We start from the raw sequence: 22,181 nt of genomic DNA on the forward strand, positions 1-22,181 counted from the left end.
ACCCCCCCCCCCCCCCACACACATACCCCCCCCCCAACACACACATACACCCCCCCACACACACATACCCCCCCCACACACACATACACCCCCCCACACACACACATACCCCCCCCCCACACACACATACCCCCCCACACACACATACATACACCCACCCCCCCCACACACACATACCCCCCACACACACACATACACCCCCCCCACACACACACATACACCCCCCCACACACACATACCCCCCACACACACATACCCCCCCAACACACAGTGAGAGAGCAGAAGAGAGTGACAGGGTAAGGGCACGTTTTAATTGTTCTTGCAGCAAACCCTTCCCAAGCTGCCCAAGGTGTGGCAGGCCAGGTCAAGTTCCTGAATCTCAACCAGGCCCCGCTGACTGTTACTATCGATGGGAGACCTGATGTGTCTGTACCAGCTCACCAGGCAAGTCATTTAGCCTCTACTTTCATGTCAAGTGGTGCTCAAAACCTATTCTTGTCTGTCATTGAAGATACATTCTGATCCCTGTTTCCATGACCATGATCCTCCCTGCTTCCTTCAGGTGAATACTGGGGGCTACTTGACGTTTGACAAACCAGTCAGAGTCGTGTTCAACAAGAACACGTCAGCGGGGACGGATCTGACCTTAATGTCCCAGACCCGACGCACAGCCCTGGTTTCTCCAACCCTGGATATGAACTTGGTGAGTTTGACACTATATTTACTTATCCTAACGTCTGATGAAATGACTCTACAGAACAAAGCTTGGTCCATAGTCATAGGATCTACCATTCTAGACTTGGTCCATAGTCATAGGATCTACCACTCTAGACTTGGTCCATAGTCATAGGATCTACCATTCTAGTCTTGGTCTATAGTCATAGGATCTACCATTCTAGTCTTGGTCTATAGTCATAGGATCTACCACTCTAGACTTGGTCCATAGTCATAGGATCTACCACTCTAGTTTTGGTCTATAGTCATAGGATCTACCACTCTAGTTTTGGTCTGTTGATCTACCATTCTAGTCTTGGTCTGTTGATCTACCATTCTAGTCTTGGTCTGTTGATCTACCATTCTAGTCTTGGTCTATAGTCATAGGATCTACCATTCTAGTCTTGGTCTATAGTCCTAGGATCTACCATTCTAGACTTGGTCTATAGTCATAGGATCTACCATTCTAGACTTGGTCTGAGTTGATCTACCATTCTAGTCTTGGTCCATAGTCATAGGATCTACCATTCTAGTCTTGGTCTGTTGATCTACCATTCTAGTCTTGGTCTGTTGATCTACCATTCTAGTCTTGGTCTGTGTTGATCTACCATTCTAGACTTGGTCTATAGTCATAGGATCTACCATTCTGGTCTTGGTCTGTTGATCTACCATTCTAGTCTTGGTCTGTTGATCTACCATTCTAGTCTTGGTCTGTTGATCTACCATTCTAGTCTTGGTCTGTTGATCTACCATTAATCTTGGTCACTATGTCTGTTGTTGATATCAGTCTATCAGCAACTATGTCTGTGGTTGATATCAGTCTCTCAGCAACTATGTCTGTTGTTGATATCAGTCTATCAGCCACTATGTCTGTTGTTGATATCAGTCTCTCAGCAACTATGTCTGTTGTTGATATCAGTCTCTCAGCAACTATGTCTGTTGTTGGTATCAGTCTATCAGCCACTATGTCTGTTGTTGATATCAGTCTATCAGCCACTATGTCTATTGTTGATATCAGCCACTATGTCTGTTGTTGATATCAGCCACTATGTCTGTTGTTGATATCAGTCTATCTGCCACTATATCTGTTGTTGATATCAGTCTATCTGCCACTATATCTGTTGTTGATATCAGTCTATCAGCCACTATGTCTGTTGTTTTATCAGTCAGCCACTATGGAATGTAACATCCCCTCCTGTTTCTCTCTCGTCTGCTCTCTCCAGGTTTACGACTTGAGCAAGAAGCCCGATGACGGCATGAACGCCATCAGGTCAGTTACAACAGTCCCGTTAGTGGTTAGGGTCAGGACCCTGAGTGTTACAACAGTCCCATTAGTGGTTAGGGTCAGGACCCTGAGTGTTACCAACAGTCCCATTAGTGGTTAGGGTCAGGACCCTGAGTGTTACCAACAGTCCTGTTAGTGGTTAGGGTCTGAACCCTGAGTGTTACCAACAGTCCCATTAGTGGTTAGGGTCAGGACCCTGAGTGTTACCAAAAGTCCCGTTAGTGGTTAGGGTCAGGACCCTGAGTGTTACCAACAGTCCCATTAGTGGTTAGGGTCAGGACCCTGAGTGTTACCAACAGTCCCATTAGTGGTTAGGGTCTGAACCCTGAGTGTTACCAACAGTCCCATTAGTGGTTAGGGTCAGGACCCTGAGTGTTACCAACAGTCCCATTAGTGGTTAGGGTCAGGACCCTGAGTGTTACCAACAGTCCCGTTAGTGGTTAGAGTCTGAACCCTGAGTGTTACCAACAGTCCCATTAGTGGTTAGGGTCAGAACCCTGAGTGTTACCAACAGTCCCATTAGTGGTTAGGGTCTGAACCCTGAGTGTTACCAACAATCCCGTTAGGGTCAGGACCCTGAGTGTTACCAACAGTCCCGTTAGTGGTTAGGGTCCGTACCCTGAGTGTTACCAACAGTCCCGTTAGTGGTTAGGGTCAGGACCCTGAGTGTTACAACAGTCCCGTTAGTGGTTAGGGTCTGAAACCTGAGTGTTACCAACAGTCCCATTAGTGGTTAGGGTCTGAACCCTGAGTGTTACAACAATCCCATTAGTGGTTAGGGTCTGAACCCTGAGTGTTACAACAGTCCCGTTAGTGGTTAGGGTCAGGACCCTGAGTGTTACCAACAGTCCCATTAGTGGTTAGGGTCTGAACCCTGAGTGTTACAACAGTCCCATTAGTGGTTAGGGTCTGAACCCTGAGTGTTACAACAGTCCCATTAGTGGTTAGGGTCTGGACCCTGAGTGTTACAACAGTCCCGTTAGTGGTTAGGGTCTGAACCCTGAGTGTTACAACAGTCCCATTAGTGGTTAGGGTCTGAACCCTGAGTGTTACAACAGTCCCGTTAGTGGTTAGGGTCTGAACCCTGAGTGTTACCAACAGTCCCGTTAGTGGTTAGGGTCAGGACCCTGAGTGTTACCAACAGTCCCGTTAGTGGTTAGGGTCTGAACCCTGAGTGTTACCAACAGTCCCATTAGTGGTTAGGGTCAGGACCCTGAGTGTTACCAACAGTCCCATTAGTGGTTAGGGTCAGGACCCTGAGTGTTACCAACAGTCCCGTTAGTGGTTAGAGTCTGAACCCTGAGTGTTACCAACAGTCCCATTAGTGGTTAGGGTCAGAACCCTGAGTGTTACCAACAGTCCCATTAGTGGTTAGGGTCTGAACCCTGAGTGTTATCAACAATCCCGTTAGGGTCAGGACCCTGAGTGTTACCAACAGTCCCGTTAGTGGTTAGGGTCCGTACCCTGAGTGTTACCAACAGTCCCGTTAGTGGTTAGGGTCAGGACCCTGAGTGTTACAACAGTCCCGTTAGTGGTTAGGGTCTGAAACCTGAGTGTTACCAACAGTCCCATTAGTGGTTAGGGTCTGAACCCTGAGTGTTACAACAATCCCATTAGTGGTTAGGGTCTGAACCCTGAGTGTTACAACAGTCCCGTTAGTGGTTAGGGTCAGGACCCTGAGTGTTACCAACAGTCCCATTAGTGGTTAGGGTCTGAACCCTGAGTGTTACAACAGTCCCATTAGTGGTTAGGGTCTGAACCCTGAGTGTTACAACAGTCCCATTAGTGGTTAGGGTCTGGACCCTGAGTGTTACAACAGTCCCGTTAGTGGTTAGGGTCTGAACCCTGAGTGTTACAACAGTCCCATTAGTGGTTAGGGTCTGAACCCTGAGTGTTACAACAGTCCCGTTAGTGGTTAGGGTCTGAACCCTGAGTGTTACCAACAGTCCCGTTAGTGGTTAGGGTCAGGACCCTGAGTGTTACCAACAGTCCCGTTAGTGGTTAGGGTCTGAACCCTGAGTGTTACAACAGTCCCATTAGTGGTTAGGGTCTGAACCCCGAGTGTTACAACAGTCCCGTTAGTGGTTAGGGTCTGAACCCTGAGTGTTACCAACAGTCCCGTTAGTGGTTAGGGTCAGGACCCTGAGTGTTACCAACAGTCCCGTTAGTGGTTAGGGTCAGGACCCTGAGTGTTACAACAGTCCCGTTAGTGGTTAGGGTCTGAACCCTGAGTGTTACCAACAGTCCCGTTAGTGGTTAGGGTCAGGACCCTGTGTGTTACCAACAGTCCCATTAGTGGTTAGGGTCTGAACCCTGAGTGTTACCAACAGTCCCATTAGTGGTTAGGGTCTGAACCCTGAGTGTTACAACAGTCCCGTTAGTGGTTAGGGTCTGAACCCTGAGTGTTACCAACAGTCCCGTTAGTGGTTAGGGTCAGGACCCTGAGTGTTACCAACAGTCCCGTTAGTGGTTAGGGTCAGGACCCTGAGTGTTACAACAGTCCCGTTAGTGGTTAGGGTCTGAACCCTGAGTGTTACCAACAGTCCCGTTAGTGGTTAGGTTCAGGACCCTGTGTGTTACCAACAGTCCCATTAGTGGTTAGGGTCTGAACCCTGAGTGTCACAACAATCCCATTAGTGGTTAGGGTCTGAACCCTGAGTGTTACAACAGTCCCGTTAGTGGTTAGGGTCAGGACCCCGAGTGTTACCAACAGTCCCATTAGTGGTTAGGGTCTGAACCCTGAGTGTTACAACAGTCCCATTAGTGGTTAGGGTCTGAACCCTGAGTGTTACAACAGTCCCATTAGTGGTTAGGGTCTTGACCCTGAGTGTTACAACAGTCCCGTTAGTGGTTAGGGTCTGAACCCTGAGTGTTACAACAGTCCCATTAGTGGTTAGGGTCTGAACCCTGAGTGTTACAACAGTCCCGTTAGTGGTTAGGGTCTGAACCCTGAGTGTTACCAACAGTCCCGTTAGTGGTTAGGGTCAGGACCCTGAGTGTTACCAACAGTCCCGTTAGTGGTTAGGGTCAGGACCCTGAGTGTTACAACAGTCCCGTTAGTGGTTAGGGTCTGAACCCTGAGTGTTACCAACAGTCCCGTTAGTGGTTAGGGTCAGGACCCTGTGTGTTACCAACAGTCCCATTAGTGGTTAGGGTCTGAACCCTGAGTGTTACCAACAGTCCCATTAGTGGTTAGGGTCTGAAACCTGAGTGTTACCAACAGTCCCGTTAGTGGTTAGGGTCTGAACCCTGAGTGTTACCAACAGTCCCGTTAGTGGTTAGGGTCAGGACCCTGAGTGTTACAACAGTCCCGTTAGTGGTTAGGGTCTGAACCCTGAGTGTTACCAACAGTCCCGTTAGTGGTTAGGGTCAGGACCCTGTGTGTTACCAACAGTCCCATTAGTGGTTAGGGTCTGAACCCTGAGTGTTACCAACAGTCTTGTTAGTGGTTAGGGTCTGAACCCTGAGTGTTACCAACAGTCCCATTAGTGGTTAGGGTCTGAACCCTGAGTGTTACAACAGTCCCATTAGTGGTTAGGGTCTGAACCCTGAGTGTTACAACAGTCCCATTAGTGGTTAGGGTCTGAACCCTGAGTGTTACAACAGTCCCGATAGTGGTTAGGGTCTGAACCCTGAGTGTTACCAACAGTCCCGTTAGTGGTTAGGGTCAGGACCCTGTGTGTTACCAACAGTCCCATTAGTGGTTAGGGTCTGAACCCTGAGTGTTACCAACAGTCTTGTTAGTGGTTAGGGTCTGAACCCTGAGTGTTACCAACAGTCCCATTAGTGGTTAGGGTCTGAACCCTGAGTGTTACAACAGTCCCATTAGTGGTTAGGGTCTGAACCCTGAGTGTTACAACAGTCCCATTAGTGGTTAGGGTCTGAACCCTGAGTGTTACAACAGTCCCGATAGTGGTTAGGTTCTGAACCCTGAGTGTTACAACAGTCCCATTAGTGGTTAGGGTCTGAACCCTGAGTGTTACCAACAGTCCCGTTAGTGGTTAGGGTCAGGACCCTGAGTGTTACCAACAGTCCCGTTAGTGGTTAGGGTCAGGACCCTGAGTGTTACAACAGTCCCGTTAGTGGTTAGGGTCTGAACCCTGAGTGTTACCAACAGTCCCGTTAGTGGTTAGGGTCAGGACCCTGTGTGTTACCAACAGTCCCATTAGTGGTTAGGGTCTGAACCCTGAGTGTCACAACAATCCCATTAGTGGTTAGGGTCTGAACCCTGAGTGTTACAAAAGTCCCGTTAGTGGTTAGGGTCAGGACCCTGAGTGTTACCAACAGTCCCATTAGTGGTTAGGGTCTGAACCCTGAGTGTTACAACAGTCCCATTAGTGGTTAGGGTCTGAACCCTGAGTGTTACAACAGTCCCATTAGTGGTTAGGGTCTGGACCCTGAGTGTTACAACAGTCCCGTTAGTGGTTAGGGTCTGAACCCTGAGTGTTACCAACAGTCCCGTTAGTGGTTAGGGTCAGGACCCTGTGTGTTACCAACAGTCCCATTAGTGGTTAGGGTCTGAACCCTGAGTGTCACAACAATCCCATTAGTGGTTAGGGTCTGAACCCTGAGTGTTACAACAGTCCCGTTAGTGGTTAGGGTCAGGACCCTGAGTGTTACCAACAGTCCCATTAGTGGTTAGGGTCTGAACCCTGAGTGTTACAACAGTCCCATTAGTGGTTAGGGTCTGAACCCTGAGTGTTACAACAGTCCCATTAGTGGTTAGGGTCTGGACCCTGAGTGTTACAACAGTCCCGTTAGTGGTTAGGGTCTGAACCCTGAGTGTTACAACAGTCCCATTAGTGGTTAGGGTCTGAACCCTGAGTGTTAGAACAGTCCCGTTAGTGGTTAGGGTCTGAACCCTGAGTGTTACCAACAGTCCCGTTAGTGGTTAGGGTCAGGGCCCTGAGTGTTACCAACAGTCCCGTTAGTGGTTAGGGTCAGGACCCTGAGTGTTACAACAGTCCCGTTAGTGGTTAGGGTCTGAACCCTGAGTGTTACCAACAGTCCCGTTAGTGGTTAGGGTCAGGACCCTGTGTGTTACCAACAGTCCCATTAGTGGTTAGGGTCTGAACCCTGAGTGTTACCAACAGTCCCATTAGTGGTTAGGGTCTGAACCCTGAGTGTTACCAACAGTCCCGTTAGTGGTTAGGGTCTGAACCCTGAGTGTTACCAACAGTCCCGTTAGTGGTTAGGGTCAGGACCCTGAGTGTTACCAACAGTCCCGTTAGTGGTTAGGGTTAGGACCCTGAGTGTTACAACAGTCCCGTTAGTGGTTAGGGTCTGAACCCTGAGTGTTACCAACAGTCCCGTTAGTGGTTAGGGTCAGGACCCTGTGTGTTACCAACAGTCCCATTAGTGGTTAGGGTCTGAACCCTGAGTGTTACCAACAGTCTTGTTAGTGGTTAGGGTCTGAACCCTGAGTGTTACCAACAGTCCCATTAGTGGTTAGGGTCTGAACCCTGAGTGTTACAACAGTCCCATTAGTGGTTAGGGTCTGAACCCTGAGTGTTACAACAGTCCCATTAGTGGTTAGGGTCTGAACCCTGAGTGTTACAACAGTCCCGATAGTGGTTAGGTTCTGAACCCTGAGTGTTACAACAGTCCCATTAGTGGTTAGGGTCTGAACCCTGAGTGTTACCAACAGTCCCGTTAGTGGTTAGGGTCAGGACCCTGAGTGTTACCAACAGTCCCGTTAGTGGTTAGGGTCAGGACCCTGAGTGTTACAACAGTCCCGTTAGTGGTTAGGGTCTGAACCCTGAGTGTTACCAACAGTCCCGTTAGTGGTTAGGGTCAGGACCCTGTGTGTTACCAACAGTCCCATTAGTGGTTAGGGTCTGAACCCTGAGTGTCACAACAATCCCATTAGTGGTTAGGGTCTGAACCCTGAGTGTTACAAAAGTCCCGTTAGTGGTTAGGGTCAGGACCCTGAGTGTTACCAACAGTCCCATTAGTGGTTAGGGTCTGAACCCTGAGTGTTACAACAGTCCCATTAGTGGTTAGGGTCTGAACCCTGAGTGTTACAACAGTCCCATTAGTGGTTAGGGTCTGGACCCTGAGTGTTACAACAGTCCCGTTAGTGGTTAGGGTCTGAACCCTGAGTGTTACCAACAGTCCCGTTAGTGGTTAGGGTCAGGACCCTGTGTGTTACCAACAGTCCCATTAGTGGTTAGGGTCTGAACCCTGAGTGTCACAACAATCCCATTAGTGGTTAGGGTCTGAACCCTGAGTGTTACAACAGTCCCGTTAGTGGTTAGGGTCAGGACCCTGAGTGTTACCAACAGTCCCATTAGTGGTTAGGGTCTGAACCCTGAGTGTTACAACAGTCCCATTAGTGGTTAGGGTCTGAACCCTGAGTGTTACAACAGTCCCATTAGTGGTTAGGGTCTGGACCCTGAGTGTTACAACAGTCCCGTTAGTGGTTAGGGTCTGAACCCTGAGTGTTACAACAGTCCCATTAGTGGTTAGGGTCTGAACCCTGAGTGTTAGAACAGTCCCGTTAGTGGTTAGGGTCTGAACCCTGAGTGTTACCAACAGTCCCGTTAGTGGTTAGGGTCAGGGCCCTGAGTGTTACCAACAGTCCCGTTAGTGGTTAGGGTCAGGACCCTGAGTGTTACAACAGTCCCGTTAGTGGTTAGGGTCTGAACCCTGAGTGTTACCAACAGTCCCGTTAGTGGTTAGGGTCAGGACCCTGTGTGTTACCAACAGTCCCATTAGTGGTTAGGGTCTGAACCCTGAGTGTTACCAACAGTCCCATTAGTGGTTAGGGTCTGAACCCTGAGTGTTACCAACAGTCCCGTTAGTGGTTAGGGTCTGAACCCTGAGTGTTACCAACAGTCCCGTTAGTGGTTAGGGTCAGGACCCTGAGTGTTACCAACAGTCCCGTTAGTGGTTAGGGTTAGGACCCTGAGTGTTACAACAGTCCCGTTAGTGGTTAGGGTCTGAACCCTGAGTGTTACCAACAGTCCCGTTAGTGGTTAGGGTCAGGACCCTGTGTGTTACCAACAGTCCCATTAGTGGTTAGGGTCTGAACCCTGAGTGTTACCAACAGTCTTGTTAGTGGTTAGGGTCTGAACCCTGAGTGTTACCAACAGTCCCATTAATGGTTAGGGTCTGAACCCTGAGTGTTACAACAGTCCCATTAGTGGTTAGGGTCTGAACCCTGAGTGTTACAACAGTCCCATTAGTGGTTAGGGTCTGAACCCTGAGTGTTACAACAGTCCCGATAGTGGTTAGGTTCTGAACCCTGAGTGTTACAACAGTCCCATTAGTGGTTAGGGTCTGAACCCTGAGTGTTACCAACAGTTCCGTTAGTGGTTAGGGTCAGGACCCTGTGTGTTACCAACAGTCCCATTAGTGGTTAGGGTCTGAACCCTGAGTGTTACCAACAGTCTTGTTAGTGGTTAGGTTCTGAACCCTGAGTGTTACCAACAGTCCCATTAGTGGTTAGGGTCTGAACCCTGAGTGTTACCAACAGTCCCGTTAGTGGTTAGGGTCAGGACCCTGAGTGTTACCAACAGTCCCGTTAGTGGTTAGGGTCAGGACCCTGAGTGTTACAACAGTCCCGTTAGTGGTTAGGGTCTGAACCCTGAGTGTTACCAACAGTCCCGTTAGTGGTTAGGGTCAGGACCCTGTGTGTTACCAACAGTCCCATTAGTGGTTAGGGTCTGAACCCTGAGTGTCACAACAATCCCATTAGTGGTTAGGGTCTGAACCCTGAGTGTTACAACAGTCCCGTTAGTGGTTAGGGTCTGAACCCTGAGTGTTACAACAGTCCCATTAGTGGTTAGGGTCTGAACCCTGAGTGTTACAACAGTCCCATTAGTGGTTAGGGTCTGGACCCTGAGTGTTACAACAGTCCCGTTAGTGGTTAGGGTCTGAACCCTGAGTGTTACAACAGTCCCATTAGTGGTTAGGGTCTGAACCCTGAGTGTTACAACAGTCCCGTTAGTGGTTAGGGTCTGAACCCTGAGTGTTACCAACAGTCCCGTTAGTGGTTAGGGTCAGGACCCTGAGTGTTACAACAGTCCCGTTAGTGGTTAGGGTCTGAACCCTGAGTGTTACCAACAGTCCCATTAGTGGTTAGGGTCTGAACCCTGAGTGTTACCAACAGTCCCGTTAGTGGTTAGGGTCTGAACCCTGAGTGTTACCAACAGTCCCGTTAGTGGTTAGGGTCAGGACCCTGAGTGTTACCAACAGTCCCGTTAGTGGTTAGGGTCAGGACCCTGAGTGTTACAACAGTCCCGTTAGTGGTTAGGGTCTGAACCCTGAGTGTTACCAACAGTCCCGTTAGTGGTTAGGGTCAGGACCCTGTGTGTTACCAACAATCCCATTAGTGGTTAGGGTCTGAACCCTGAGTGTCACAACAATCCCATTAGTGGTTAGGGTCTGAACCCTGAGTGTTACAACAGTCCCGTTAGTGGTTAGGGTCAGGACCCTGAGTGTTACCAACAGTCCCATTAGTGGTTAGGGTCTGAACCCTGAGTGTTACAACAGTCCCGTTAGTGGTTAGGGTCTGAACCCTGAGTGTTACAACAGTCCCATTAGTGGTTAGGGTCTGAACCCTGAGTGTTACAACAGTCCCGTTAGTGGTTAGGGTCTGAACCCTGAGTGTTACCAACAGTCCCGTTAGTGGTTAGGGTCAGGACCCTGAGTGTTACCAACAGTCCCGTTAGTGGTTAGGGTCAGGACCCTGAGTGTTACAACAGTCCCGTTAGTGGTTAGGGTCTGAACCCTGAGTGTTACCAACAGTCCCATTAGTGGTTAGGGTCTGAACCCTGAGTGTTACCAACAGTCCCGTTAGTGGTTAGGGTCTGAACCCTGAGTGTTACCAACAGTCCCGTTAGTGGTTAGGGTCTGAACCCTGAGTGTTACCAACAGTCACGTTAGTGGTTAGGGTCAGGACCCTGAGTGTTACCAACAGTCCCATTAGTGGTTAGGGTTTGAACCCTGAGTGTTACCAACAGTCCCATTAGTGGTTAGGGTCTGAACCCTGAGTGTTACAACAGACCCATTAGTGGTTAGGGTCTGAACCCTGAGTGTTACCAACAGTCCCATTAGTGGTTAGGGTCCGTACCCTGAGTGTTACCAACAGTCCCGTTAGTGGTTAGGGTCAGGACCCTGAGTGTTACAACAGTCCCGTTAGTGGTTAGGGTCTGAAACCTGAGTGTTACCAACAGTCCCATTAGTGGTTAGGGTCTGAACCCTGAGTGTTACCAACAGTCCCATTAGTGGTTAGGGTCAGGACCCTGAGTGTTACCAACAGTCCCATTAGTGGTTAGGGTTTGAACCCTGAGTGTTACCAACAGTCCCATTAGTGGTTAGGGTCTGAACCCTGAGTGTTACCAAAGTCCCGTTAGTGGTTAGGGTCAGGACCCTGAGTGTTACCAACAGTCCCATTAGTGGTTAGGGTCTGAACCCTGAGTGTTACCAACAGTCCCGTTAGTGGTTAGGGTCAGGACCCTGAGTGTTACCAACAGTCCCATTAGTGGTTAGGGTCTGAACCCTGAGTGTTACAACTGTCCCGTTAGTGGTTAGGGTCTGAACCCTGAGTGTTACCAACAGTCCCGTTAGTGGTTAGGGTCAGGATCCTGAGTGTTACCAACAGTCCCATTAGTGGTTAGGGTTTGAACCCTGAGTGTTACCAACAGTCCCATTAGTGGTTAGGGTCTGAACCCTGAGTGTTAACAACAGTCCCGTTAGTGGTTAGGGTCAGGACCCTGAGTGTTACCAACAGTCCCATTAGTGGTTAGGGTCTGAACCCTGAGTGTTACCAACAGTCCCATTAGTGGTTAGGGTTTGAACCCTGAGTGTTACCAACAGTCCCATTAGTGGTTAGGGTCTGAACCCTGAGTGTTACAACAGACCCATTAGTGGTTAGGGTCTGAACCCTGAGTGTTACCAACAGTCCCATTAGTGGTTAGGGTCCGTACCCTGAGTGTTACCAACAGTCCCGTTAGTGGTTAGGGTCAGGACCCTGAGTGTTACAACAGTCCCGTTAGTGGTTAGGGTCTGAAACCTGAGTGTTACCAACAGTCCCATTAGTGGTTAGGGTCTGAACCCTGAGTGTTACCAACAGTCCCATTAGTGGTTAGGGTCAGGACCCTGAGTGTTACAACAGTCCCATTAGTGGTTAGGGTCTGAACCCTGAGTGTTACAACAGTCCCATTAGTGGTTAGGGTCTGAACCCTGAGTGTTACAACAGTCCCGATAGTGGTTAGGTTCTGAACCCTGAGTGTTACAACAGTCCCATTAGTGGTTAGGGTCTGAACCCTGAGTGTTACCAACAGTTCCGTTAGTGGTTAGGGTCAGGACCCTGTGTGTTACCAACAGTCCCATTAGTGGTTAGGGTCTGAACCCTGAGTGTTACCAACAGTCTTGTTAGTGGTTAGGTTCTGAACCCTGAGTGTTACCAACAGTCCCATTAGTGGTTAGGGTCTGAACCCTGAGTGTTACCAACAGTCCCGTTAGTGGTTAGGGTCAGGACCCTGAGTGTTACCAACAGTCCCGTTAGTGGTTAGGGTCAGGACCCTGAGTGTTACAACAGTCCCGTTAGTGGTTAGGGTCTGAACCCTGAGTGTTACCAACAGTCCCGTTAGTGGTTAGGGTCAGGACCCTGTGTGTTACCAACAGTCCCATTAGTGGTTAGGGTCTGAACCCTGAGTGTCACAACAATCCCATTAGTGGTTAGGGTCTGAACCCTGAGTGTTACAACAGTCCCGTTAGTGGTTAGGGTCTGAACCCTGAGTGTTACAACAGTCCCATTAGTGGTTAGGGTCTGAACCCTGAGTGTTACAACAGTCCCATTAGTGGTTAGGGTCTGGACCCTGAGTGTTACAACAGTCCCGTTAGTGGTTAGGGTCTGAACCCTGAGTGTTACAACAGTCCCATTAGTGGTTAGGGTCTGAACCCTGAGTGTTACAACAGTCCCGTTAGTGGTTAGGGTCTGAACCCTGAGTGTTACCAACAGTCCCGTTAGTGGTTAGGGTCAGGACCCTGAGTGTTACAACAGTCCCGTTAGTGGTTAGGGTCTGAACCCTGAGTGTTACCAACAGTCCCATTAGTGGTTAGGGTCTGAACCCTGAGTGTTACCAACAGTCCCGTTAGTGGTTAGGGTCTGAACCCTGAGTGTTACCAACAGTCCCGTTAGTGGTTAGGGTCAGGACCCTGAGTGTTACCAACAGTCCCGTTAGTGGTTAGGGTCAGGACCCTGAGTGTTACAACAGTCCCGTTAGTGGTTAGGGTCTGAACCCTGAGTGTTACCAACAGTCCCGTTAGTGGTTAGGGTCAGGACCCTGTGTGTTACCAACAATCCCATTAGTGGTTAGGGTCTGAACCCTGAGTGTCACAACAATCCCATTAGTGGTTAGGGTCTGAACCCTGAGTGTTACAACAGTCCCGTTAGTGGTTAGGGTCAGGACCCTGAGTGTTACCAACAGTCCCATTAGTGGTTAGGGTCTGAACCCTGAGTGTTACAACAGTCCCGTTAGTGGTTAGGGTCTGAACCCTGAGTGTTACAACAGTCCCATTAGTGGTTAGGGTCTGAACCCTGAGTGTTACAACAGTCCCGTTAGTGGTTAGGGTCTGAACCCTGAGTGTTACCAACAGTCCCGTTAGTGGTTAGGGTCAGGACCCTGAGTGTTACCAACAGTCCCGTTAGTGGTTAGGGTCAGGACCCTGAGTGTTACAACAGTCCCGTTAGTGGTTAGGGTCTGAACCCTGAGTGTTACCAACAGTCCCATTAGTGGTTAGGGTCTGAACCCTGAGTGTTACCAACAGTCCCGTTAGTGGTTAGGGTCTGAACCCTGAGTGTTACCAACAGTCCCGTTAGTGGTTAGGGTCTGAACCCTGAGTGTTACCAACAGTCACGTTAGTGGTTAGGGTCAGGACCCTGAGTGTTACCAACAGTCCCATTAGTGGTTAGGGTTTGAACCCTGAGTGTTACCAACAGTCCCATTAGTGGTTAGGGTCTGAACCCTGAGTGTTACAACAGACCCATTAGTGGTTAGGGTCTGAACCCTGAGTGTTACCAACAGTCCCATTAGTGGTTAGGGTCCGTACCCTGAGTGTTACCAACAGTCCCGTTAGTGGTTAGGGTCAGGACCCTGAGTGTTACAACAGTCCCGTTAGTGGTTAGGGTCTGAAACCTGAGTGTTACCAACAGTCCCATTAGTGGTTAGGGTCTGAACCCTGAGTGTTACCAACAGTCCCATTAGTGGTTAGGGTCAGGACCCTGAGTGTTACCAACAGTCCCATTAGTGGTTAGGGTTTGAACCCTGAGTGTTACCAACAGTCCCATTAGTGGTTAGGGTCTGAACCCTGAGTGTTACCAAAGTCCCGTTAGTGGTTAGGGTCAGGACCCTGAGTGTTACCAACAGTCCCATTAGTGGTTAGGGTCTGAACCCTGAGTGTTACCAACAGTCCCGTTAGTGGTTAGGGTCAGGACCCTGAGTGTTACCAACAGTCCCATTAGTGGTTAGGGTCTGAACCCTGAGTGTTACAACTGTCCCGTTAGTGGTTAGGGTCTGAACCCTGAGTGTTACCAACAGTCCCGTTAGTGGTTAGGGTCAGGATCCTGAGTGTTACCAACAGTCCCATTAGTGGTTAGGGTTTGAACCCTGAGTGTTACCAACAGTCCCATTAGTGGTTAGGGTCTGAACCCTGAGTGTTAACAACAGTCCCGTTAGTGGTTAGGGTCAGGACCCTGAGTGTTACCAACAGTCCCATTAGTGGTTAGGGTCTGAACCCTGAGTGTTACCAACAGTCCCATTAGTGGTTAGGGTTTGAACCCTGAGTGTTACCAACAGTCCCATTAGTGGTTAGGGTCTGAACCCTGAGTGTTACAACAGACCCATTAGTGGTTAGGGTCTGAACCCTGAGTGTTACCAACAGTCCCATTAGTGGTTAGGGTCCGTACCCTGAGTGTTACCAACAGTCCCGTTAGTGGTTAGGGTCAGGACCCTGAGTGTTACAACAGTCCCGTTAGTGGTTAGGGTCTGAAACCTGAGTGTTACCAACAGTCCCATTAGTGGTTAGGGTCTGAACCCTGAGTGTTACCAACAGTCCCATTAGTGGTTAGGGTCAGGACCCTGAGTGTTACCAACAGTCCCATTAGTGGTTAGGGTTTGAACCCTGAGTGTTACCAACAGTCCCATTAGTGGTTAGGGTCTGAACCCTGAGTGTTACCAAAGTCCCGTTAGTGGTTAGGGTCAGGACCCTGAGTGTTACCAACAGTCCCATTAGTGGTTAGGGTCTGAACCCTGAGTGTTACCAACAGTCCCGTTAGTGGTTAGGGTCAGGACCCTGAGTGTTACCAACAGTCCCATTAGTGGTTAGGGTCTGAACCCTGAGTGTTAACAACAGTCCCGTTAGTGGTTAGGGTCAGGACCCTGAGTGTTACCAACAGTCCCATTAGTGGTTAGGGTCTGAACCCTGAGTGTTACCAACAGTCCCGTTAGTGGTTAGGGTCAGGACCCTGAGTGTTACCAACAGTCCCATTAGTGGTTAGGGTTTGAAACCTGAGTGTTACCAACAGTCCCATTAGTGGTTAGGGTCCGTACCCTGAGTGTTACCAACAGTCCCGTTAGTGGTTAGGGTCAGGACCCTGAGTGTTTCAACAGTCCCGTTAGTAGTTAGGGTCTGAAACCTGAGTGTTACCAACAGTCCCATTAGTGGTTAGGGTCTGAACCCTGAGTGTTACCAACAGTCCCATTAGTGGTTAGGGTCTGAACCCTGAGTGTTACCAACAGTCCCGTTAGTGGTTAGGGTCAGGACCCTGAGTGTTACCAACAGTCCCATTAGTGGTTAGGGTCTGAACCCTGAGTGTTACCAACAGTCCCGTTAGTGGTTAGGGTCAGGACCCTGAGTGTTACCAACAGTCCCGTTAGGGTCAGGACCTTGAGTGTTACCAACAGTCTTGTTAGTGGTTAGGGTCAGGACCCTGAGTGTTACCAACAGTCCTGTTAGTGGTTAGGGTCAGGACCCTGAGTGTTACCAACAGTCTTGTTAGTGGTTAGGGTCAGGACCCTGAGTGTTACCAACAGTCCCATTAGTGGTTAGGGTCTGAACCCTGAGTGTTACCAACAGTCCCATTAGTGGTTAGGGTCAGGACCCTGAGTGTTACCAACAGTCCCATTAGTGGTTAGGGTTTGAACCCTGAGTGTTACCAACAGTCCCATTAGTGGTTAGGGTCTGAACCCTGAGTGTTACCAAAGTCCCGTTAGTGGTTAGGGTCAGGACCCTGAGTGTTACCAACAGTCCCATTAGTGGTTAGGGTCTGAACCCTGAGTGTTACCAACAGTCCCGTTAGTGGTTAGGGTCAGGACCCTGAGTGTTACCAACAGTCCCATTAGTGGTTAGGGTCTGAACCCTGAGTGTTACAACAGTCCCGTTAGTGGTTAGGGTCTGAACCCTGAGTGTTACCAACAGTCCCGTTAGTGGTTAGGGTCAGGACCCTGAGTGTTACCAACAGTCCCATTAGTGGTTAGGGTTTGAACCCTGAGTGTTACCAACAGTCCCATTAGTGGTTAGGGTCTGAACCCTGAGTGTTAACAACAGTCCCGTTAGTGGTTAGGGTCAGGACCCTGAGTGTTACCAACAGTCCCATTAGTGGTTAGGGTCTGAACCCTGAGTGTTACCAACAGTCCCATTAGTGGTTAGGGTTTGAACCCTGAGTGTTACCAACAGTCCCATTAGTGGTTAGGGTCTGAACCCTGAGTGTTACAACAGACCCATTAGTGGTTAGGGTCTGAACCCTGAGTGTTACCAACAGTCCCATTAGTGGTTAGGGTCCGTACCCTGAGTGTTACCAACAGTCCCGTTAGTGGTTAGGGTCAGGACCCTGAGTGTTACAACAGTCCCGTTAGTGGTTAGGGTCTGAAACCTGAGTGTTACCAACAGTCCCATTAGTGGTTAGGGTCTGAACCCTGAGTGTTACCAACAGTCCCATTAGTGGTTAGGGTCAGGACCCTGAGTGTTACCAACAGTCCCATTAGTGGTTAGGGTTTGAACCCTGAGTGTTACCAACAGTCCCATTAGTGGTTAGGGTCTGAACCCTGAGTGTTACCAAAGTCCCGTTAGTGGTTAGGGTCAGGACCCTGAGTGTTACCAACAGTCCCATTAGTGGTTAGGGTCTGAACCCTGAGTGTTAACAACAGTCCCGTTAGTGGTTAGGGTCAGGACCCTGAGTGTTACCAACAGTCCCATTAGTGGTTAGGGTCTGAACCCTGAGTGTTACCAACAGTCCCATTAGTGGTTAGGGTTTGAACCCTGAGTGTTACCAACAGTCCCATTAGTGGTTAGGGTCTGAACCCTGAGTGTTACAACAGACCCATTAGTGGTTAGGGTCTGAACCCTGAGTGTTACCAACAGTCCCATTAGTGGTTAGGGTCAGGACCCTGAGTGTTACCAACAGTCCCATTAGTGGTTAGGGTTTGAACCCTGAGTGTTACCAACAGTCCCATTAGTGGTTAGGGTCTGAACCCTGAGTGTTACCAAAGTCCCGTTAGTGGTTAGGGTCAGGACCCTGAGTGTTACCAACAGTCCCATTAGTGGTTAGGGTCTGAACCCTGAGTGTTACCAACAGTCCCGTTAGTGGTTAGGGTCAGGACCCTGAGTGTTACCAACAGTCCCATTAGTGGTTAGGGTCTGAACCCTGAGTGTTAACAACAGTCCCGTTAGTGGTTAGGGTCAGGACCCTGAGTGTTACCAACAGTCCCATTAGTGGTTAGGGTCTGAACCCTGAGTGTTACCAACAGTCCCGTTAGTGGTTAGGGTCAGGACCCTGAGTGTTACCAACAGTCCCATTAGTGGTTAGGGTTTGAAACCTGAGTGTTACCAACAGTCCCATTAGTGGTTAGGGTCCGTACCCTGAGTGTTACCAACAGTCCCGTTAGTGGTTAGGGTCAGGACCCTGAGTGTTTCAACAGTCCCGTTAGTAGTTAGGGTCTGAAACCTGAGTGTTACCAACAGTCCCATTAGTGGTTAGGGTCTGAACCCTGAGTGTTACCAACAGTCCCATTAGTGGTTAGGGTCTGAACCCTGAGTGTTACCAACAGTCCCGTTAGTGGTTAGGGTCAGGACCCTGAGTGTTACCAACAGTCCCATTAGTGGTTAGGGTCTGAACCCTGAGTGTTACCAACAGTCCCGTTAGTGGTTAGGGTCAGGACCCTGAGTGTTACCAACAGTCCCGTTAGGGTCAGGACCTTGAGTGTTACCAACAGTCTTGTTAGTGGTTAGGGTCAGGACCCTGAGTGTTACCAACAGTCCTGTTAGTGGTTAGGGTCAGGACCCTGAGTGTTACCAACAGTCTTGTTAGTGGTTAGGGTCAGGACCCTGAGTGTTACCAACAGTCCTGTTAGTGGTTAGGGTCTGGGTTCTGAACTGGTCAATGAGTTATCCATCTAAAGTGTTCCTGACCTGTTGTTTTGCTCTTTCATACCGTAGATTTGTGAATGCTTTGGGCAGTCCGTTGAATGTTACGTTGGGAGTCGGTGACATCGCTCCTCTGTCTGTCTCCAACTACAGTCTGGTTCCACAGGGAAAGTGAGTGGCTTTTTGCTTCATATCAACACACATTCATACCATATGGGGGGGACGAGGAGAGAGATCTGATTGGCTGTTGTGTGTCTCAGGGCGGAGTTTACCATCATGAACAGAGGTGGTGCATCGTGTCTGTACTCTAAAGAGCTGGGCTTTGGCAGCGCCTTCACCCTCGTCATACCATCCACATTCAACATTGGAAGCCCTGATGTAAGTCCTCTATCCTATAACCCCTGATACCTAACCCTCAACCAAACTAGCAATGTGCTGTGTCTGATTGTGTTGTGAAGGCCCATGTTGGGCTGTTTGCCAGGGTTTTACTGCATGTTTTTCTGTTTCCTGTGTCTGATTGTGTTGTGAAGGCCCATGTTGGGCTGTTTACCAGGGTTTTACTGCATGTTTTTCTGTGTGTTGTGTCTGATTGTGTTGTGAAGGCCCATGTTGGGCTGTTTACCAGGGTTTTACTGCATGTTTTTCTGTGTGCTGTGTCTGATTGTGTTGTGAAGGCCCATGTTGGGCTGTTTACCAGGGTTTTACTGCATGTTTTTCTGTTTGCTGTGTCTGATTGTGTTGTGAAGGCCCATGTTGGGCTGTTTACCAGGGTTTTACTGCATGTTTTTCTGTTGTTTGCTGTTTATTCTTTTTGTAGTAATAGTGTTTCATGTGTTGATTACTGTGTCCAGTGTTGGCAGGCCATCCAGGTGGTAGAAGACATCAAGCCCAACACCATCCACATGGGCTGGCAGATCCCTCAGTACTTCCTCATGACAGCAGGAGAGGTGGTGTTCTCTGTGACTGGCCTGGAGTTCTCCTACTCGCAGGTAGGGGGCGCCACTGTCCTCTCTCACCCGTCACACAAGCCTTGATCTCTAGTGGCTCTCTTCTCTGTCATCCAAACACAACTCGACTCAGACCTGTTACTTTGTCAATTAACTTTCAATTCTCATCTCAACCCAAAACCTAATGCACACCTCTTCTTGCTCTGCAGGCGCCTAGCAACATGAAGTCGGTGCTGCAGGCTGGTTGGCTGTTCACCGTCGCCGTGGGAAACATCATAGTGCTGATTGTTGCCGAGGCAGCACAGCTCCCAGATCAGGTTACTACAGATCTTCTAACATCTAGAACCCTATAAAACCCTCTAAACACTACTGACCACTGTACTGAGGTCAGATAGGGCCTAAGTTCATTGATATCTAAACCTTGTTGTCTGTGTGTTCCAGGGGGCAGAGTAGTGATATTAACCTCTGTGTGTTCCAGGGGGCAGAGTAGTGATATTAACCCCTGTGTGTACCAGGGGGCAGAGTAGTGATATTAACCCCTGTGTGTCTGTGTGTTCCAGGGGGCAGAGTAGTGATATTAACCCCTGTGTGTTCCAGGGGGCAGAGTAGTGATATTAACCCCTGTGTGTCTGTGTGTTCCAGTGGGCAGAGTAGTGATATTAACCCCTGTGTGTTCCAGGGGGCAGAGTAGTGATATTAACCCCTGCGTGTCTGTGTGTTCCAGGGGGCAGAGTAGTGATATTAACCCCTGTGTGTTCCAGGGGGCAGAGTAGTGATATTAACCCCTGTGTGTTCCAGGGGGCAGAGTAGTGATATTAACCCCTGTGTGTCTGTGTGTTCCAGGGGGCAGAGTAGTGATATTAACCCCTGTGTGTTCCAGGGGGCAGAGTAGTGATATTAACCCCTGTGTGTTCCAGGGGGCAGAGTAGTGATATTAACCCCTGTGTGTCTGTGTGTTCCAGTGGGCAGAGTAGTGATATTAACCCCTGTGTGTTCCAGGGGGCAGAGTAGTGACATTAACCCCTGTGTGTCTGTGTGTTCCAGTGGGCAGAGTAGTGATATTAACCCCTGTGTGTTCCAGGGGGCAGAGTAGTGATATTAACCCCTGTGTGTTCCAGGGGGCAGAGTAGTGATATTAACCCCTGTGTGTTCCAGGGGGCAGAGTAGTGATATTAACCCCTGTGTGTCTGTGTGTTCCAGTGGGCAGAATACATCCTGTTTGCCTCTCTCCTTGTGGTGGTGTGTATTGTGTTCGCCGTCATGTCCTACTTCTACACCTACACTGACCCAGCGGAGATCGAGGCCCAGTTCCGCCAGCCGGAACACGAGCCGGAGGAGAAGAAGAGAGATCGGGTTGAGATGGAGAGAAAGGACTCAGACTGCAGCAAGAGCAGCAAGGGTTCTGACAAGAAGAAGAGGGATTCTGTTGTTGAGCAGCATAACCAAGACGTCAAACAGAGCAAGATGTAAAACTCCCCATTCACACCACCTCCTCCTCCTGAACCAATCAGAACAGGTCTCAGAGAGAGAACCATTGGAACTTAATCTTATGAACATGAATCTTTACAGCTTTATGGGTAAATTTTTTACTACGATTTATTTTGCACCATGTAGCAAAAGCAACATTATGAATGTATTTTTGCTCATCATAATTTATTCGAAAGAGGACATACTGTATGAATGACCATTCCTATTCATTTCCCAGTACAGTGTTTTGTGTACTGAATATGTAGTTGTTTTGGGTTTGATGTTGCCAGGGACTCTTGGTATTAATTCCACACCAAGTGAGTCCCTGGCAGTCAAGTGCTTCAATAAAGAGGATGAGTCTAACTTTGTGTCGTGATATTGTTAGCCAGGTGTAAGGTAATCATTAGTCCAAACCGTAGCAAACCACTTTGTTTTGCAACGAAAAGGAGAGTTTCTTTTGGACAAAATCAGACCGCTCCATCCCAGTTTAGTTTGGTTCCTAGGGCGGAATTCCGCTCCATCCCAGTTTAGTTTGGTTCCTAGGGCGGAATTCCGCTCCATCCCAGTTTAGTTAGGTTCCTAGGGCGGAATTCCGCTCCATCCCAGTTTAGTTTGGTTCCTAGGGCGGAATTCCGCTCCATCCCAGTTTAGTTTGGTTCCTAGGGCGGAATTCCGCTCCATCCCAGTTTAGTTTGGTTCCTAGGGCGGAATTCCGCTCCATCCCAGTTTAGTTTGGTTCCTAGGGCGGAATTCCAACCCGAGGTAAGCGCCTGTAAATGGAACGTCATTCCCTTTTTATGCAGTTTTCTCTCTACGTGTTTTCTGACCTTGAACTTTAGCACGATAACAGCTTTCTTAGCTATTGATAAGAGCTAGGTAAATGAGTAAGCCATTTGTATAAGAGGATTGTAAATTATATATACACACAACATGCAACAATTTCAAAGACTTTACTGAGATACAGTTCACATAAGGAAATCAATCAGTCAATTGAAACACATTCATTAGGCCCTATACTATGGATTTCACATGCCTGAGAATGCAGATAGCTTAAAAAAAGGTAGGGGCATGGATCGGTCAGGTTCTGGTGTGACCACCATTTACCTTGTGCAGCGTGATGCATAGAGCTGATCAGGCTGGTGATTGTGAATGTCCCATTCCTCTTCAATGGCTGTGTGGAGTTTGATATTGGCAGGAACTAGAACACAAACGGCTGTGCATCTACTAGGGCCAAGATGTCCAGGCGTACCACAGGGTTGGATAATTAGACCTTGTTATTCCTCATCTATATCAATAACCTGACTGCTGGGTCTAGTACCATACTAATCTATATCAATAACCTTACTGCTGGGTCTTCTACCGTACCATACTAATCTATATCAATAACCTTACTGCTG

At 49.0% G+C, this 22,181-nt stretch overlaps 1 protein-coding gene across 1 annotated transcript; it reads left to right on the forward strand.

The window, feature by feature from the left end:
• Positions 1–325: 325 nt before the first annotated feature.
• Positions 326–21,147, forward strand: LOC116370622 (solute carrier family 15 member 1; the record flags this gene model as incomplete). The annotated part of the gene is made up of 8 exons (XM_031819830.1): positions 326–444; positions 563–703; positions 1,938–1,984; positions 18,443–18,541; positions 18,631–18,748; positions 19,222–19,359; positions 19,527–19,634; positions 20,518–21,147. Coding segments are annotated over 8 exons (1,040 nt in total), but the record flags the coding sequence as incomplete, so codon positions are not given.
• Positions 21,148–22,181: the final 1,034 nt, after the last annotated feature.

Source organism: Oncorhynchus kisutch, unplaced genomic scaffold (assembly GCF_002021735.2).
Source record: "Oncorhynchus kisutch isolate 150728-3 unplaced genomic scaffold, Okis_V2 scaffold2673, whole genome shotgun sequence".
NCBI classification, from domain to species: domain Eukaryota; kingdom Metazoa; phylum Chordata; class Actinopteri; order Salmoniformes; family Salmonidae; genus Oncorhynchus; species Oncorhynchus kisutch.